This window comes from Cantharellus anzutake (assembly GCF_015039405.1).
Source record: "Cantharellus anzutake strain C23 chromosome Unknown EI90scaffold_90, whole genome shotgun sequence".
Taxonomy (NCBI): Eukaryota; Fungi; Basidiomycota; class Agaricomycetes; order Cantharellales; family Hydnaceae; genus Cantharellus; species Cantharellus anzutake.
The window spans coordinates 45,965-62,785 of NW_024067040.1; the positions used below are offsets into that span (position 1 = coordinate 45,965).

Here is a 16,821-nt window from a genome sequence, read left to right on the forward strand (position 1 = left end):
GCGCAAGAAGGTTTGGTATTGGTTAGGAAGAAAACATGAGGAGTTGGTAGTGGGAAACGTCGGAAGTGTGACTCTGGGTAACCGGAGATGGTTCGGAGGTTAGGTTGGGTTGAGTTACGGGTCCGAAGGTTTGTAGCGGGGTTCGCCAATATTGTGGAATTAAGGGTGTAAGATGGTGTAAGAATCCACCAGCAGGGTGTGGGTAAAGGAGGTGGAAACCGAAGATTCGGTAAACGAGTGGTGGGTTGGTCGTTGTCGGAAGCCTATGTCGTAACCGGAAGTTGAGAGAGCGGGTGGGTAACTTCAAAGGTTATGGCTGCTGCCCGGAAGTTGGGGGGTTCCAAAAGATCAGGGATCCCAACAGAGCTGCTGAAGGCGAGTTTGGCGAGAGGGACAACAAGGGTGAACGAAGTGTGAGGTTAGGAAGGTGCCTAACCCAACCGTCTTCCAGGGCTTAGGAAGCGGTACTCAAAAGAGGTGGGTTGGCGATGACGTGCTAACGTAGCAGAGGTCGGATATAGTTCGTAAGGGTCGCTGCTGCATAGCGCAAGCGAGAGGATGTCGTAAAGGAGAACGTAACGGAGTGAGTTCTAATCTACTGTCAAAAACCCGGATTGTAGGGGTAAATGCGTGAGTCCAAATGCAGGTGGGGCTCAACTAGAGGGGGGTCTGAGAGCTCCGGTAGTGAACCGAAGCTTCTCAGGGAGCCTGGTTCTGCTGGGTGGTACAAGAGGCTCTAAGAAGGATGCGGCCTCAGCGACTCGGAGGGAGCGCTGTGCCTCCGTTATGTCTCAGTTAGTCCTTGTATTTCTTATGTCTGAGGTATCTTGTAGAACAGAACGGGATTCACTCAGAGGGACTTTGGGTAGCATTTTAGTCGAGATTAGAACTGAGGAACTACAGGTTCTAATCTACGGGTATTTATAAAGAGGAGTGGAAAGGACTTAGTCAAAGTCTGAATGACAATGGGGCAACAACGAAAGGTGCCGAATGATACCGAGAGGTACCGAAAGGTCCCGAACGATATCTTAAACGGGGAACCGAGGTGTCGGACCAAGGAGGGCGGAGTTGGAGGCCGGAAAATGAATGGGAATGAGAAATGGGTAAGGGGGGGTTAGCCGACTGAATGGTAGGAAGAAGGTAGTCATGCTAAGAATGGAAGGTGACTAATAAGTGATAACGTGAGTGAGATCACCGAAGGATGTGGGTAGCTCCGAAAGCGGAGTTGCGTATCCAAAGGATATTAGGTGACTCAAATAAATGAAATGGGTGGAGGAATGTTTTAAGGGTATGTCACAGGATGTCGGAGGTCCATCGGGATATCAGAGCAGATCCGGAGTCTCCGAATGTTCTGACTCGGGACCGAGCTTCCGGGATGGGAGTGGCCAAGGTTCGGTGTGCCGCCACCAGACCGGAGCTGAGACAGTCAGGAGGGAAGGTGACTCGAGGAGTGGGGAGGTGTGGTGTAGGGGATGGTGAAGTTGTTAGGAAGGTGTGATGTGGTGGGAGTGCACGGGGTTGGGATTCCGGGATATGACAGCAGCCATACTTGTTGACACAGAGGCTCTCCATCGAGACATTCTAGCCTCCCTCTCCTCCGATACCACAATCTCTTCTCATCTCGCTTCCCCCAACCTCCCCAATCCCCGCTGGTCTGTTGATGCCAAAGGCCTGTTAAGGCTGGACAACTGCATTTATGTTCCGGATTCCAATGATCTTCATCTCCGCATTTTGCGAGACAAACATGACCACCAGCTCTCTGGACACTTCGGTCAAAACCGGACTCTGGACCTAGTCTGTCATGATTATACCTGGCCAGGTATCTGTAACTTCGTCAAGAGCTATGTGTCCTCCTGTACTTCTTGTGCCCATGCCAAAGTTCCCCATCACAAGCCTTACAGCTTACTCAAACAACTCCCCATCCCCGAACATCCTTGGAACTCCATCTCAATGGACTTCATCGAACAGCTACCCTCCTCTTCCGGATTCACTTCCATCTTGGTCATCATGGACTGCCTGTCCAAACAGTGCATTTTCATTCTTACCCATGATACCATCACCTCTCTGGAACTGGCCAAGCTATTCCTCCTCCATGTGTTCTCCAAGCACGGAGTTCCTTCCCATGTCACCTCCGACAGGGGTCCGGAGTTCATTTCTCACTTTTTCCGTTCACTTGGTAAGGCCCTTGACATCCACCTCCACTTTGCCTCCGGTTATCATCCAGAAGGAGACGGACAGACCAAATGGATGAACCAGACGCTTGAGCAGTACCTGCGCATCTATAGTAACTACCAGCAGGATAATTGGTCCGAACTCCTACCTCTCACAGAGTTTGCATACAATAACGCTCCAGATGCCACCACAGGCATCTCTCTGTTCTTGGCCAATAAGGGCTACCATCCGAACATCACCGTTCACCCGGAGCGAGACCTAACTTCAGTATGCACCCAAGAGTACTCGGTAGATCTCAACTCCCTCCATCACTTCCTTCGTGAGGAAATGCACCTTGCTCAGATCCGTTACCAGGGCCCAGCAGACTCCCATCGGAGTCCTGCCCCAGCTTTCAAGGTAGGAACTTCGGTCTATGTAAAGGCCAAGTATTTCCACTCCACCCGACCCTCCAAGAAGCTCTCCAAGAAAAACCTCGGCCCCTTTGAGATCATTGCCTGCATTGGAACCCCCTGCCAGAAAACATGCAAGCCATTCACCTGGTATTCCATGTCTCGCAGATCAAACCGTCCATCCCAAACGTCATTCCGAACCACCACCAGCCACCTCCACCTCCAATAGAAATCGAAGGTGAAATGGAGTTTGAGATTGAAGAGATACTCAACTCCATGATCGACCGATGTAGATGCAACAAGTTGCTCTACCTGGTCAAGTGGCTAGGTGTCAGGGCATGGACGGTTATCCGGCCGGCCCGGACCCCTATCCAGATAGGTTGAGTACCCGTAAGCCGATATCTGCATGTGATTCGCCGTAGTTAGAATGCAGGTTGTATTCAATGTGCTATTTCCACTATCACGTCATCCCTCACCCGTTATCGCCCCCTTATCTGCATGATCTATTCTCCTATCTCATGTCGCTTCTCTATCGGCTACCATGTATTCCCAATGTAGCCGCACTCTTATGAGTTGTGAAACTCATGTATATAAGGCCTTATCGCCAGCTGGGTTGGCTCCCCAGCTTTTACAACGACTAGTTTCCTAGGGAGATTCTTACATGCAAACTGACGCATGGACTCTGACACTAGGCTATGAAGGGACCGACAAGGAGACACAATGGCTCCTTGCTACTCGATCATGCCTCCGACCTCATCAAAGCTTTCCACTCTCGGTACCCAGACAAGCCTGGTCCCAAAGCTCCTTAGGAACCTCGACTCCTCCCCCATCTCTCCTTTCTCTCCACTCCTCATTCCCATTTTCTTTTTTTCTGTAAGTACAGCTCCCCTCACCTTACTAATTCTGGGCCTTCAAGGGTTCAGGCCTAAGAAGGGGATACTGTCATATCCATCCATGGCCATCGTCTTCCACTACCTCCGATCCTTCCAGATTACCTCCGATCCTTCCAGATTACCTCCGCTCCTTCCTCACTAACCTCGGAGCCCCCATATTCCGCAATCACCTCCGACTCCCTCGATGGTCACCACCCCCTCTTTTCAATATATTACCTACGCCTCCCTAAGTACAGAGCCCCAAAGGCTTCCAGACAGCTCCGACGTCTGCTAGCGCACTCCCGCCCCCGCTGGGCAATTCACTTGCTTGCCCTGCAAGTCTACCTTCAGGCCTATCCCTCCTTTCTGTTTCTGGGTTATCGCCTGCCATTCCACTAACCCCATAACCTGACTCGTTGTCAGAGACCAGGTTGAGACGAGGGAGTGTCTCCGTGACGGAGGGCTTCGGCCTCAGCAACTTGTGCCAGGAGCGCTGTGCCAAGTAACATGTCCGTGCCCTAACTTACTAAACTGGCAACCAGAACTGAAAGGGGTAAACTCTAGTTGATTTTATTACTGAGGTGTAACCTATGTACAAGTGGAGTATATATATGGTTACAACGAGAGCAGGCCCGCAAATGGCGGAGCCGAGCGGAGCAGAGCTAACGGGGTTAGACATTAGCTGATTGAATATTACTGACGAGTCAGGTTACGGGGTTAGCGGAATGGTAGGCAATAACCCAGAAATGGAAAGGAGGGATAGGCCCGAAGGTAGGCTTGCAGGGCAAGCGAGTGTATTGCCCAGCGGAGGTGGGAGTGCACTAGCGGACGTCGGAGCTGTCCGGAAGCCTTCGGGGCTCCGTACTTAGGGAGGCATAGGTAATAAATTGAAAAGAGGGGGTGGTGACCATCGAGAGGTACCGAGGTGATTTATGGAATACGGGAGCTCCGAGGTTAGTGAAGGAGCGGAAGTAGACTGGAGGGATCGGAGGGAGTGGAAGTCGATGGCCAGGGATGGATATGACACTCATCGGTAATATTCAGTCAGCTAATGTTTAACTCCGTTAGCTCCGCTCCGCTTGGTCCCACCATTCATGGGACCGCCTTGCTGTAACTATATATATACTTAACTTGTAGATAGGTTACACTCCAGTGATAAAATCGACTAGAGTTGATCCCCCTTTTAGTTCTCGTTGCCAATAAGTAAATTAGGGCACAGACATGTTACTAGGCACAGTGCTCCTGGTCTGAGTTGCTGAGGCCGAAGCCCTCCACCATGGAGACAACTCCTTCATCTTGCTTCTGGTCTCTAACATATGCCTTGAATGCATCGGATGTCTCCTTAAGAAAATTGACCACCAAGAAACGTGTTGCAGCATCCGTGAATGAAATAAAATAATTGACTCCCTGTAAGGGATGGGTGGTAGAGTGGTGATGCGCGCTTTGCGTGCTTTCTTTATTTGTTCTTTATTCTTTGTATACAATGTATTTACATTTGTATGGCTCGGGCTCGGGGAAAGGGTTCTTCACTCTTTACCCTCAACCCGATGTCGAATCATAAGCTCCATACAGCCTAGATCTCGACATTCTGAGGACTGAGTCAACCCAGGCCAGCACCCCAACTGGCCTTACACTCCCCCTTTTCCCATGACTTGCACTGGTCCCCAGAGGTCGGTAACGATAAGTTCCCTGATTTCCCGGTACTTTGTATTGGATTCCCAGGGCACTGGTTGCACTGTGGATTTGCCTTGAATGCATGCCTTGCATTCAAAGTTTAATGGGGATGGGATTATTTTCATTCCATCAACATTTCCCTGTTCCATCATTGTTTTGAGGGACTGGGGCACGATGTGCCCCATTGCCCTGTGCCACTCCTCCCATGTTCTTCCTTCCTTATCCCCTCCTGTAGTTCCTGCCATCACGATCGGCTTCTTTAGAATAGACATATTCATTTTATACCATGAATTGCCATTTGCTTGTCCTGTGCATAATTCTGACCCGTCTGGTGTGAAGAATTTGATTTGGTCGGACTTAATTTGGATTGTTCCGCCCATGCAGTCAAAACATCGCAAGGATAATAGGTTACCATCATTTGATGGGATATGGTAGCAGTCCCTAAGCATGGCTGTATGGGACCCTGAGTCCGTGTCATATCCGTGCATATCCGATCCCGACCCGACTCCCGGACCTCCTTCCTTCACCACCTCCAGAGTCCTACCCTACCGCTGTCCGTTCCGATATTCACCCTCAGTCCTGACACCACACCTCCTCTCACCCCCCCCATGTCACCTCCACTCCTCCATCCCTCTCCTGTCCTATCTCCGTCTGCTCCGATACCTACCTCAGACCGAACACCACCCCTCTCACCACCCCTTCCGTCACCCTCCTACTCTCCTCCCGTCCGCTCCGATACTCACCTTCGGACCTGACACCTTTCCTCTCCTCCACACCTTACCTCCTTCCTCCTTCCTCTCTCTTCCCTCTGGCCCTCTTCCATCAACCCCCCGCCAAGTTACGACCTTCCGCCGCTGTCCCGTACTTCGTACTCGAACACCGCTTGTACCTTTGCTCCGAGCCTCCGTCATAGCTCCTACCTTGGACTTTGACTCCACCTCAGCCTTAGTCCATTGCATTGGTGACCTCATACTACGTAAACACCATTGCCAATATCCCTCGGACTTTCAACCCCGCCTCCGCAACCTCCGCAACCTCCGTAAGCTCCGCAACCTCCGAGCTCCATGGATCACCTTCGGCACTTTCGCCGCCCGTGATGTATCTCTCGCGTTTTCCCCTCATCCCTATTTGGACTGCTGCTTCTTCCCATTCTAGCCAGTTAGTCATCATCCCCACTTCCCCTCATCCTCCTGCCCCTCTGGGCCTCGCCCTCCTTACCTCCTTTTGGACGTACCACAGGTTCTGCCTTATGACCTTCGGTACCGCTCCGCTTCGGTCTTCCCTTTGTTCCCGTTTGGACGCCTTCGTTCCGATTCGGATCCCCTTTGTTTCCTTGTGCTTTCGCCCTCTCATTATATATATTGGCACCTGTACATACTCATTTTAGGCCTTAGTCTAAAATCGACCTGAAATGCCCCCTAGAGACTTCCTGCTCGCCCCCTATGAAATTAAGGACCAAATGGACAAACAGCAATGGCACAGCGCTCCACTTGAGTTGCTGAGGCCAAGGTCCCTCCTTGCTAAGTCTCCAGTTCCCCTCCGGAATCGTCCGCCCTCGCCCAGTTCTAACAGTCCAATTGCATGGTAACAAGAATGGTTCCGTGGCCTTGGATTGGAGTTCTAATTCCTCCAACTCCATTTAAGAATTGGCCTGAAATGGGATGGTATTCATTGAATGAATCGCGATCCCGAACTATATGGTGATTTGCACCAGAATCACCAATCCAAAATGCATATTTGCTCCAGCAAAGGCAAATGATTGCATATCATTTCCATCGTTGGACGCGATATTTGCATTTTTCTCTCCACCCTTCCTCTTTTCATCTGCAATCCTTTTTTGGCACTCCTGTATCCAATGTCCCTTCTTGTGACAGTACCGGCACTCCGAGTTAGATTTATCCGGCTTTGTTTTAGGATTTCTTGTGTTGGAATTGGTTGAATTGAAGGCTGTAGGCATGGTAGAATTGTTTTGTGATTTGCGCCAATTGGATTCTCCCCTGATTCTGGAGATAATCGAGTTGACCGCTGCCATTCTCTTTTTATCATCCTTTTCCACCAGATCTGTGAAATCAATTGAGGCAATAAAGTTGTCCCAAGATGATGGAAGCGATGTAATAAGAGCCATAGCAAATTCCGATTCCGGGAGTGTGTCCCCAGCAACTCGGAGATCCTGATATATTCAGCGTAGTTTTAAATGGTGGGTATTTAGATCATCTTCTTCTGACATCTGCATGCTATAGAATTGCTGCCGAAGATAGATGCATGCAATACTCCCGGAATCTTCATATTCATTCCAGAGTATTTCCCAGGCTTCTTTTGCATCGCAGACCGACTCAATATATGTTTGGACATATTGATCGCATCAGATTCGCATATTCATAATAGCCTGCTTATTGGATTTCTTGATTTTCTCCTTGTCAGTTTGATTGGCAGCAACAAGATCATCAAGTGATTTTTCTATGTGAGGTAACAAGTCCATATCCTCCAGAATATCCTTGATGTTGCTCTTCCAAGAACGGTAATTATCCTTGCCAGTTAGGGCCGGGATTTTATATCCGCTGAGAGAAATTCCTTCTTCTTTAGTTGAGGCCATAATGAATATTTGAGAAGTTAGATATCTTTATTGAGAAGTTAAGCAAAGATCCGAGTATATAGAGTTAACTAGGTATGACCCTTAGGCTGGGCTCATAACCTGTTGTAATGTAGGGATTCCTGATAAGGCAATCCACTTACTTCAGTGGTTATACTCGCGAGACCAGAGGTAAGCTAGAACTTTTCTGATGATTTTGCTCAATGCACATCTGTGCATATTTATACATACACGAAATGTATTACAATGATATTATATGTAAAATAAACTGTTGTGCAAGCATGCATATGCAAGCACAGACTGGGCAGGAATATTCTGGCGATTTCCCACAACAATCCAGAATGCCCCGGAAGGTTCCGGTGACTCGTGACTTCAACAGAGTTTGAGACATTAGGGCGATGAGCCACTTTGTGTCTGGTGTGGTGTGGCTAGTACCCATGAGACAGCGATGGTGGCTACAGAGCTGAGCAGCTTGACATGTGCTGTCATATCTGTGCATACCCGATCCCGACCCGACTTCCGGACCTCCTCCTTCCCCACCTCCGGAGTCCTACCCTACCGCTGTCCATTCCGATATTCACCTTCGGTCCTGGCACCACACCACCCTTCACCTCCCATGCCACCTCCACTCCTCCATCACTCTCCTGTCCTATCTCCGTCCGCTCCGATAACCACCTCGGACTGAACACCACCCCTCTCGCCACCCTCCTCCTACTCCTCCTACTCCTCTGCTCCCTCCTCACAACACCTCCACCCTTCCGTCATCCTCCTACTCTTCTCCCGTCCACTCCGATACCCACCTTCGGACCTGACACCTCTCCTCTCTTCCTTCCCCTCTCTTCCTTCCCCTCTCTTCCTTCCCCTCTCTTCCTTCCCCTCTCTTCCTTCCCCTCTCTTCCTTCCCCTCTCTTCCTTCCCCTCTCTTCCTTCCCCTCTCTTCCTTCCCCTCTCTTCCTTCCCCTCTCTTCCTTCCCCTCTCTTCCTTCCCCTCTCTTCCTTCCCCTCTCTTCCTTCCCCTCTCTTCCTTCCCCTCTCTTCCTTCCCCTCTCTTCCTTCCCCTCTCTTCCTTCCCCTCTCTTCCTTCCCCTCTCTTCCTTCCCCTCTCTTCCTTCCCCTCTCTTCCTTCCCCTCTCTTCCTTCCCCTCTCTTCCTTCCCCTCTCTTCCTTCCCCTCTCTTCCTTCCCCTCTCTTCCTTCCCCTCTCTTCCTTCCCCTCTCTTCCTTCCCCTCTCTTCCTTCCCCTCTCTTCCTTCCCCTCTCTTCCTTCCCCTCTCTTCCTTCCCCTCTCTTCCTTCCCCTCTCTTCCTTCCCCTCTCTTCCTTCCCCTCTCTTCCTTCCCCTCTCTTCCTTCCCCTCTCTTCCTTCCCCTCTCTTCCTTCCCCTCTCTTCCTTCCCCTCTCTTCCTTCCCCTCTCTTCCTTCCCCTCTCTTCCTTCCCCTCTCTTCCTTCCCCTCTCTTCCTTCCCCTCTCTTCCTTCCCCTCTCTTCCTTCCCCTCTCTTCCTTCCCCTCTCTTCCTTCCCCTCTCTTCCTTCCCCTCTCTTCCTTCCCCTCTCTTCCTTCCCCTCTCTTCCCTCTGGTCCTCTTCCACCGACCTCCCACCAAGTTACAACCTTCCGCCACTGACCCATACTTTGTACTCAGGCACCGCTCATACCTTTGCTCCGAGCCTCCATCATAGTTCCTACCTCGGACTTTGACTCCACCTCGGTCTTAGTCCATTGCATTGGTGACCTCATACTACGTAAACACCATTGCCAATATTCCTCGGACTTTCAACCCTGCCTCCGTAAGCTCCGCAACCTCCGAGCTTCGCGGATCATCTTCGGCACTTTCGCCACTTGTAATGTATTTCTCGCGTTTTCCCCTCATCCCTACTTGGACTGCTGCTTCTTCCCATTCTAGCCAGTTAGTCATCATCCCCACTTCCCCTCATCCTCCTGCCCCTCTGGGCCTCGCCCTCCTTACCTCCTTTCGGACGTATCACAGGTTCTGCCTTATGACCTTCGGTACCGCTCCACTTCTGTCATCCCTTTGTTCCCGTTCGGATGCCTTCGTTCCGATTCGGTTCCCCTTCATTTCCTTGTGCCTTTGCCCCCTCCATTATAAATATCGGCGCTTGTACATACTCGTAGGAGGCTCAGTCTGAAATCGACCTGAAATGCCCCCTAGAGACTTCCTGCTCGCCTACTGTGAAATTAAGGACCAAATAGGACAAACAGCAATGGCACAGCGCTCCGCTTGAGTCACTGAGGCCAAGGTCCTTCCACGCTAAGTCTCCGATTCCACTCTGGAGTCATCTGAATCTGCCCATTCTAACATGTGCCAGAGAGCTGGGTCCATCAATATATCATCAACGGGGAATGCAGAATGGCCATATGGCGCCTATTTTGCTATATTGACATGTGCTTCTATTGTATTTACGAAAGGGTTCAATACCCTTTCACTTTTCAACTGCCACTTTCCCCCAAAACCGCTGTATGGGGAGCAGAAATTGCCAGTGTATTCAAAAATGTGGGAAAGCGGAAAAGAACATGTAAGCCAAAGTGGCAGATTTTACTAATTACAAGGGAGGCAGAGTGGGAATATCACGTGTTGCAAGTTGTACTAGTTACTTGATTTGTCCATTTGATTTGCCTATTTGTCTATTTGACAGATTTCGGAGGCAACATAGGTTGCGGCTAAACCTCGGAGAAATCACGTGAGCGACTGGGAAGGAGTCTACTGTACCCACATGACCAAACCCAGACACAGCTTAATCCCAGACATCACAAACCGGAGGATCCCGTCATCCTGACCACACCAACCAGATAACCTACCTTGTATTGACGAGCCCCTCATGTACAGTCAGATGTAAATAACCGGGCTAGCCGCACTGCCACGTACAAACGCGGCCGCGGGGTAACAAAATAGAGTACAACAACAACCCACACGACCAATTACCGGCTGAGGTTCCGAGTGTGACACAAAATAGTCAACCGGCTTCTCCTTGTGACATGTGACAAGCAACCGGAAGAGGTGGCAAGGTTGGTGTGACACCAGCCACAGTGGCGCTGGAAATGTCCAACTGGCAAATTTTCGTGTTGACACATTTTACACCAAAAAAACTACTTCCTTGCAGACGGCTTTTGTTTTCATTGAATTTAATCCGATTTCACACAGCCACTTAGGCGCCAAAAAAAATTGGTGTGACAAGGATCATTCAACCGGAACGTCAGTGTGATGCGTGACAACAGCCCACTTACAGCCGGACCGGAAGGTGCGTGTGATGCGTGACCGGTAATTGGTCGGTATATCTCCCCTCTACATGAAGACATATAATGACCATTAGTCGGCCTCCAGGAGTTGCCGGAGGCGTCGAATCAATTCAATCCAAAATCTTCGTGCGACATGCGATAGGCTTATGGTCGTTATAGAGTAATCCCGCAAACTCATTAATTTCAGTGCGTGACATGCATGATTGAGCAATACCATAATCCCGTCTACCTTAGCCTTGGCCGCGGAATGCGTGTCAGATGGGCAGACGAGATTTGTTGTAAAATATTACTTATATTTAAAAGGTAATTTGGAGTACACAACTGCCCAAGATAGGCAGGGACTCCAGCCTCTATGACTTCGTAATATCATATAGAGCCCAAAGACACACTCATAGTTTCCTGATACTAATAGAGGCTGGTCACCTGCCTAAGCTTCCTGCCACTGCCATGTCGTCGCGAGGAACAAATCGTCACCGTTACCGCTTGCAGATCCACTCATTTTTGGCCCACGACTCAACACGACGTGTAGCTGCACGGCGTGGATCTCCTCCAAAGAACAACTTAGAAACACGGCCGGTGCCGCTGTGGTGTTCTGTCCAGGCAATGCTCTTTTCACTGTATCATTCGTTCTAAGAGCCGGGGGAAATCGGTAACTAGACAATAAGAGAATAAATTCGATCCGAGAACTCGTTTTGGATGCGCACTCAGCTGGATTCGAAATCAATATATTTCAGGCTCAGCTTCGTGAGGCATTTGTACCAGCTCGTCGCTCAGATCCGAGCCCTTAAAGCTCTGCCATCGAAATCGCTGAATTCGAGAGGTGGGTTGGGGCTTGACCTGAGTTTCGCCAGTCCCTGCGAAGCAAGCCAAAAATGATCGATTTGTCGTCAAGAACGGATTAATTGTAACTGGTGGTCGGACGTGCGTGCCAGGACAACCGCTGCAATGACAAGAAATGCGGACGTCCCAGTCACCAGGTCAGGGTTGCTTTGCTTTGGGGAATTCAGCGTCAATTATTGGCCGAGCTTGCGAGGGTTTTGCTTCCCAGCACTATTTTGTTCATGCTTTTGGCGGGGGAGCTCGGAAGCAAGCTGAGTCACCCCACCTCAGTTTCCGTGCTTGTAGTAAAAGTGCCAACAACTCAGCGCAGCCTCCCCTACCCGATACAACCGCACATGACTCCTAACACCGTCCCTCCTCTCAACCACCCGGGGCTGATCAACGTGTGGCTGGTGTACACTCTGACATTCCCGAGGGTTTCTGTGCAGAACGAGAAGCACGGCCTTTCTCAACCCTGAGATCTCGCTCCCATCCCCTACATGCCACTGTTTATCACTACTTGTTCTCCTCAGCCATCTGAGAAGTTGAGGCAACTCAGCTTGGACGCACATCATTCCCTCCACACCTGCATATGGTTTCGTGGTCATCTTTCGCTTCGTCACTTTGACCTAAAGTTTAGCAGACTTGATACTGGACCGAGAGCGACCATGATCAATGATGTGAGCACATACGGGCATTGATTGGCGGTGACTTTGCTCTTCTGGCACAGGAGGCACCAGCACAGCTCATCATCATCTTCCACTCTCGTTGAATACTTTCACTGGGAAAAGTTATCGAATCTGGGGGGAATTGTGCCGTGGTCATTACCAGGCCCATGTGCAATACATGTTCTTGCGAATGGGGCAAATAACGTTAACGACCGAAGTGCGAACTCCGCCCTGAAGTGGGCAGGTTAAACCTGTTGGAGAACTCCGCCTGTTATGGATAGGGCTTGCCTGGCCCCCGAGATCTGGCCAGGTTCTGTGCGACTGGCTTCACCTCGATAACTCATTCCTACGACATGCCTGGCGTTGCGGAGTTTGCCGGAGGCGTACCTCACCAACAATCCATGCGCGCGCCATTCAGTGGACTTCGTGCATGCATGGTAACTGTGGCATCCATTTTTGGGATCGTGTTAGATCCTAGAACGGCAGACAAACCACAAATGATCACGACATTCACTCCCAGAAACACCATCACATTTCCTGAAAGTAACCAACTGTCACTGGAGACAACCCTCTCTACTATTGCTTTCTACCTTCTGCATAACCCTTTGTATGCCTCCCAGGCCACTTCCTGGATGTTTTCCGTGCAGGGTAAGCAAAAAATGTGAGATATCCTGCTTGCGCACCACCACTCGATTCTGAGTATCGCGTGTAGTGTGCCCAATGACTGCGCAGGATGGAGGAGTATGTGGCAAATGTCGTGAGAAAGGTTGGGAATGCCAAGGATATGGCGAGCAGGCACCAGGGTGGACTAAGGCATGCTACCGGGGGCATGTTTGATTCGCTAAAACACTAATTCTTTTGGCTTGACTAGGACCAAGTGTTCATAAACGAGGTCAGGGCGACACTGATGAACCGGGCTGACCCTCTACCTGCACTCGCCGGGACCAGTGAGGGGGCAGTTGTTGCGTGTGAGCCATCCTTTGTATCTGGATTTCCATACATCCTTATCCCCATTAACTAGTGGTGGCCGGTACCCTCTCTCCTCCCCTGCCAGACGCCTCCCATATATCCCCCGCAAGCGTTCCTTTTGACACTCCTGGGCTTGTTTCACTTCCACAACAGCTGCGCTGCCTTCTACCCAACTCCTCTGGCCAGTGGAGGGGCGGCTCGTGTACGACTTTCGCACCCGATGTTGCTCAGCTCATTGGGGGATCAGATGGATCGCTTGTGGCCGGCTCGGCCACCCGTTCAGATAGTGTTCTGGGACCAAATCTTGACTCTATCTCTCCCTACTCTAACCTTTCCACTCCCTGTGCCTATGAAGGGGGCTCCAGTGGGCGTCGACACCGGGTCATGCCCGTTAGTGACCCTTTATCATCTCCACCCTTTCCGGATCGTACCTTGGGAAACACCCTTCCTTACAACATGCATCCAGCTTGCGTGCCATTTGCACTTGATCATGTCTTCCACCAGCAAATGGCCCCCTCCAGCGTTCAGCGGGACTCCTTGCCCAGTATTGATCCGAACACGGTTGAAAACGCGACTCTTCGTCATCACATCCACCGATCCCTCTCCATCCTTTGTCCTCAGCATCAACCCACAACGGAAGAAATTACGTCTGTAATTCTTCATCTTCAACATATGGGCTGGAGCGAATTCTCACAGTAACGGTCAGATCCATCTACTTCGCTGCGCATGCAACGTCCCCAGCGTGTAGATCTTGAGGTTGCATTTCTCCTAGACACCCACTCCCGATGTTTTGAGCTGTACTCATATGTACTGGATGCATCAATCTTGATACTGTTTTCCTTCTGGGCTAGGGGATCTACGTTAGTAGAGGCTGAGATCCTAGAGGACGGCACATGCTGAGGGTAAATACATGGGGGAAATGTCATGTGGCGGCATCGGCGTTACACCTTAGTGTGATGGATGATGTTATCGGATGTCCTGGGACGCTTGTTTGGCGTTGCCCGTCCTGCCGCTCCAGCAGGGCACGGTTTCATTTTGCCTTCATACAATTCTGCACGTGTGCGCGCATGGAGGACAAAAGCAGTAAAACACTGATTACGTGATCGGTGCTAGTTGAATCCCCATGCCCACAGGGCAGACTCGTGACCAGCCAAAGAAGGGAGTGATGAATGTTTGGAGGATCAGGGGGAAATTTCATCCGGACATAGGCCGCGCGGTAGATGTTTATAGGGTAGGAGCTGTATATCAGCCTCAACATGTCAGCACAACCACATCATCGACAATCGCGTCTGTCAGCGCGTGAGGCAAAGTTCTCACCCATTCAATTGTTTGCGAACATCCCAACTAGGAAAGGCATTGCTTACGTCAACGTTCGCGCAGTCGACCCCAGCAGACCAACCCAGAGGATCTCACACCCGACTACACCAACCAGAAACTTCATGTAATGATGATCCAATAAATTCGGCCAGCTCCGCTATAATACAGCCAGTTATGGATAGCACTGCCACGTGACAACGAAGACACGCACCATGGAACAGATATAAAGTTCTCTTTCGAGCCGTGTCTGCGGGAGGCATGTGGATGCAGATGTCTTCCTTGCGAATGAGAGGAAAATGCTGCCTCTGAGCTCTTAGCTATTAGTGATCTCCCCGGACTCATACCGATCTACTTATTAGGACTCTCCTCTTATCGGTCGGCTTTGTATCCTGTGTCCTCACTGGTTTTGGCTGCAGTGAGAGGAGATGGTGCATGACATAAGATTGAATCGACTTCATCTACCAAGTGCTGATGTCTCACATAGAGTCCACTTCGTCCCGTGGGATGGGCTATACATGAGTTTTGATCCATCCTGTTTCTCAAATAACCCTGAAGCATAATCTAGCGCATGTGGAGTGCAGCCGATCGCAAAGTGGAAGAGAGTGGGTGGCAGCGGAGGTAACTTAGGATGGTGCCTTGCAGATGTCTAAGGTATGGTGCAGTAGGATGCGCTGCCGGGATGTGGTAGAAGAAAAGCCAAATCTTAAGTCTCCACTTGGGACAAACAAAAATAAACGATCCGGATGGCAAGTCGCCAGATGCCTTAGCCGCACCAAACAACCCCCTTCCCATTGATCTACGCCCTTGTGTGCCGAACACTTTTTCCTATTGTGAGGGCAAGGGGCATAATGAATCGCTTGAGGCCTCGGATTGGCGAATCCGGTGGAAAATTGGGGAGACAGTGAACGTGTAAAATCTCCGCAGATGAGCATCCGAAACGGCACTGCGGGGGCCAAACAAGTCCCGTCCCCACTGGAGCTCGGATCAATACCTGGCCCGAAGGTGTAAAGTGGAACAGCCACAGACTGGTCAGTTCCCGCAAAGTCAGGGATCACGGGGCCCCTATAACGAAGACCCGTAAGTTGAAAGCGAAAGCGAGATGTCCAGAAGTGGGTTCGGCAGGCTTATCGCATAGGGGAGTTAAACAATATTACCAATGAATGTAACAAGCAGGCCTTGGCTTAGGAATGTGTTAGAAGTTAGGAATATCGACGTCCCATACTTTGGGCGCACGGACCTGCAGCCGCCAAAGATCTTCCATTATTCCTTTCTTGTCTTTCTTGTGGATCGACGTCATTGTAGGCTTAAAAGCCACTGGACGCGACTTTTTCTTGCTCTCCTAGTTCTACTCTCGTGAACTGAGGTGAGACCTACTCTTCATTACGCAACTACTCCTTTTACTGAGAACTCGTGTGTATTCTACTTAGCGCTAATCCTACGCTAGTTCTCTCACAGAATGGACAGACCCGCTACGGAGGAGCAGGAATTTCAGGGCACGGCGAAGGGAGCCGGGAGCGGCGGCGTCAGGATCCGCGTTTCCGCGTCGGGGAATTGTTTTCGGGAAAATGATAGAAACTCTCGTGATGTCATTCGGGGCCGAGCGGGAACATTAATAGCCTTCGGTTGTTCGAGCAAGCTTGTTAACCAAACCCCCTAGCCCCCCGAGCTTCGAGTCTTTCCGAGTCTCGGGAAGCAGGATCCACGGAAGAGCGGCGGCCTCTGGCATTGAGATGTTCCAAGTAGAAACTTTGAGTGGTGTTTAGTTGTATTGTTGACTCATGATGAGATAGTTGAAGGTGAATTTAAATATTGAATATCATCTGGAAAAAAATGGGAAAGGAATGCTGTAAGTATTTCCAACCGAGCCGAGGAAAGGTTGTAGACACATCGGGAGCTGTGGGCCGTGAGAAGGAAGATATGTATGAATGGGGATGGTAGTGGGGTTGGGACACAGGGGAGACACAGAACATGAAGGAGGAATCGAGATGTTGCGTTTTACGTACACGAGTGGGTGGTCTAAGCCCCTGAAAAGAGGGGACTTGAAGATCTCATTGGATTACAAGTCATGCTACCGTTCAGGCAACATGTCCCGCTAGC

The 16,821-nt window shown here is 50.4% G+C and overlaps 2 protein-coding genes across 2 annotated transcripts; both read left to right on the forward strand.

Moving 5' to 3' along the window:
* Positions 1–8,174: 8,174 nt before the first annotated feature.
* EI90DRAFT_3132575 (uncharacterized protein) lies at positions 8,175–9,320 on the forward strand (the record flags this gene model as incomplete). The annotated part of the gene is made up of 1 exon (XM_039064482.1): positions 8,175–9,320. The coding sequence occupies one exon, from the start codon at positions 8,175–8,177 to the stop codon at positions 9,318–9,320; it is 1,146 nt and encodes a 381-aa protein (XP_038910034.1).
* Positions 9,321–12,640: 3,320 nt separating this feature from the next.
* EI90DRAFT_2676523 (uncharacterized protein) lies at positions 12,641–13,660 on the forward strand. Its single transcript, XM_039053450.1, has 4 exons — positions 12,641–13,086; positions 13,151–13,251; positions 13,310–13,404; positions 13,460–13,660. The coding sequence occupies exons 1-4, from the start codon at positions 12,792–12,794 to the stop codon at positions 13,527–13,529; spliced, it is 561 nt and encodes a 186-aa protein (XP_038910035.1). The 5' UTR covers positions 12,641–12,791; the 3' UTR covers positions 13,530–13,660.
* Positions 13,661–16,821: the final 3,161 nt, after the last annotated feature.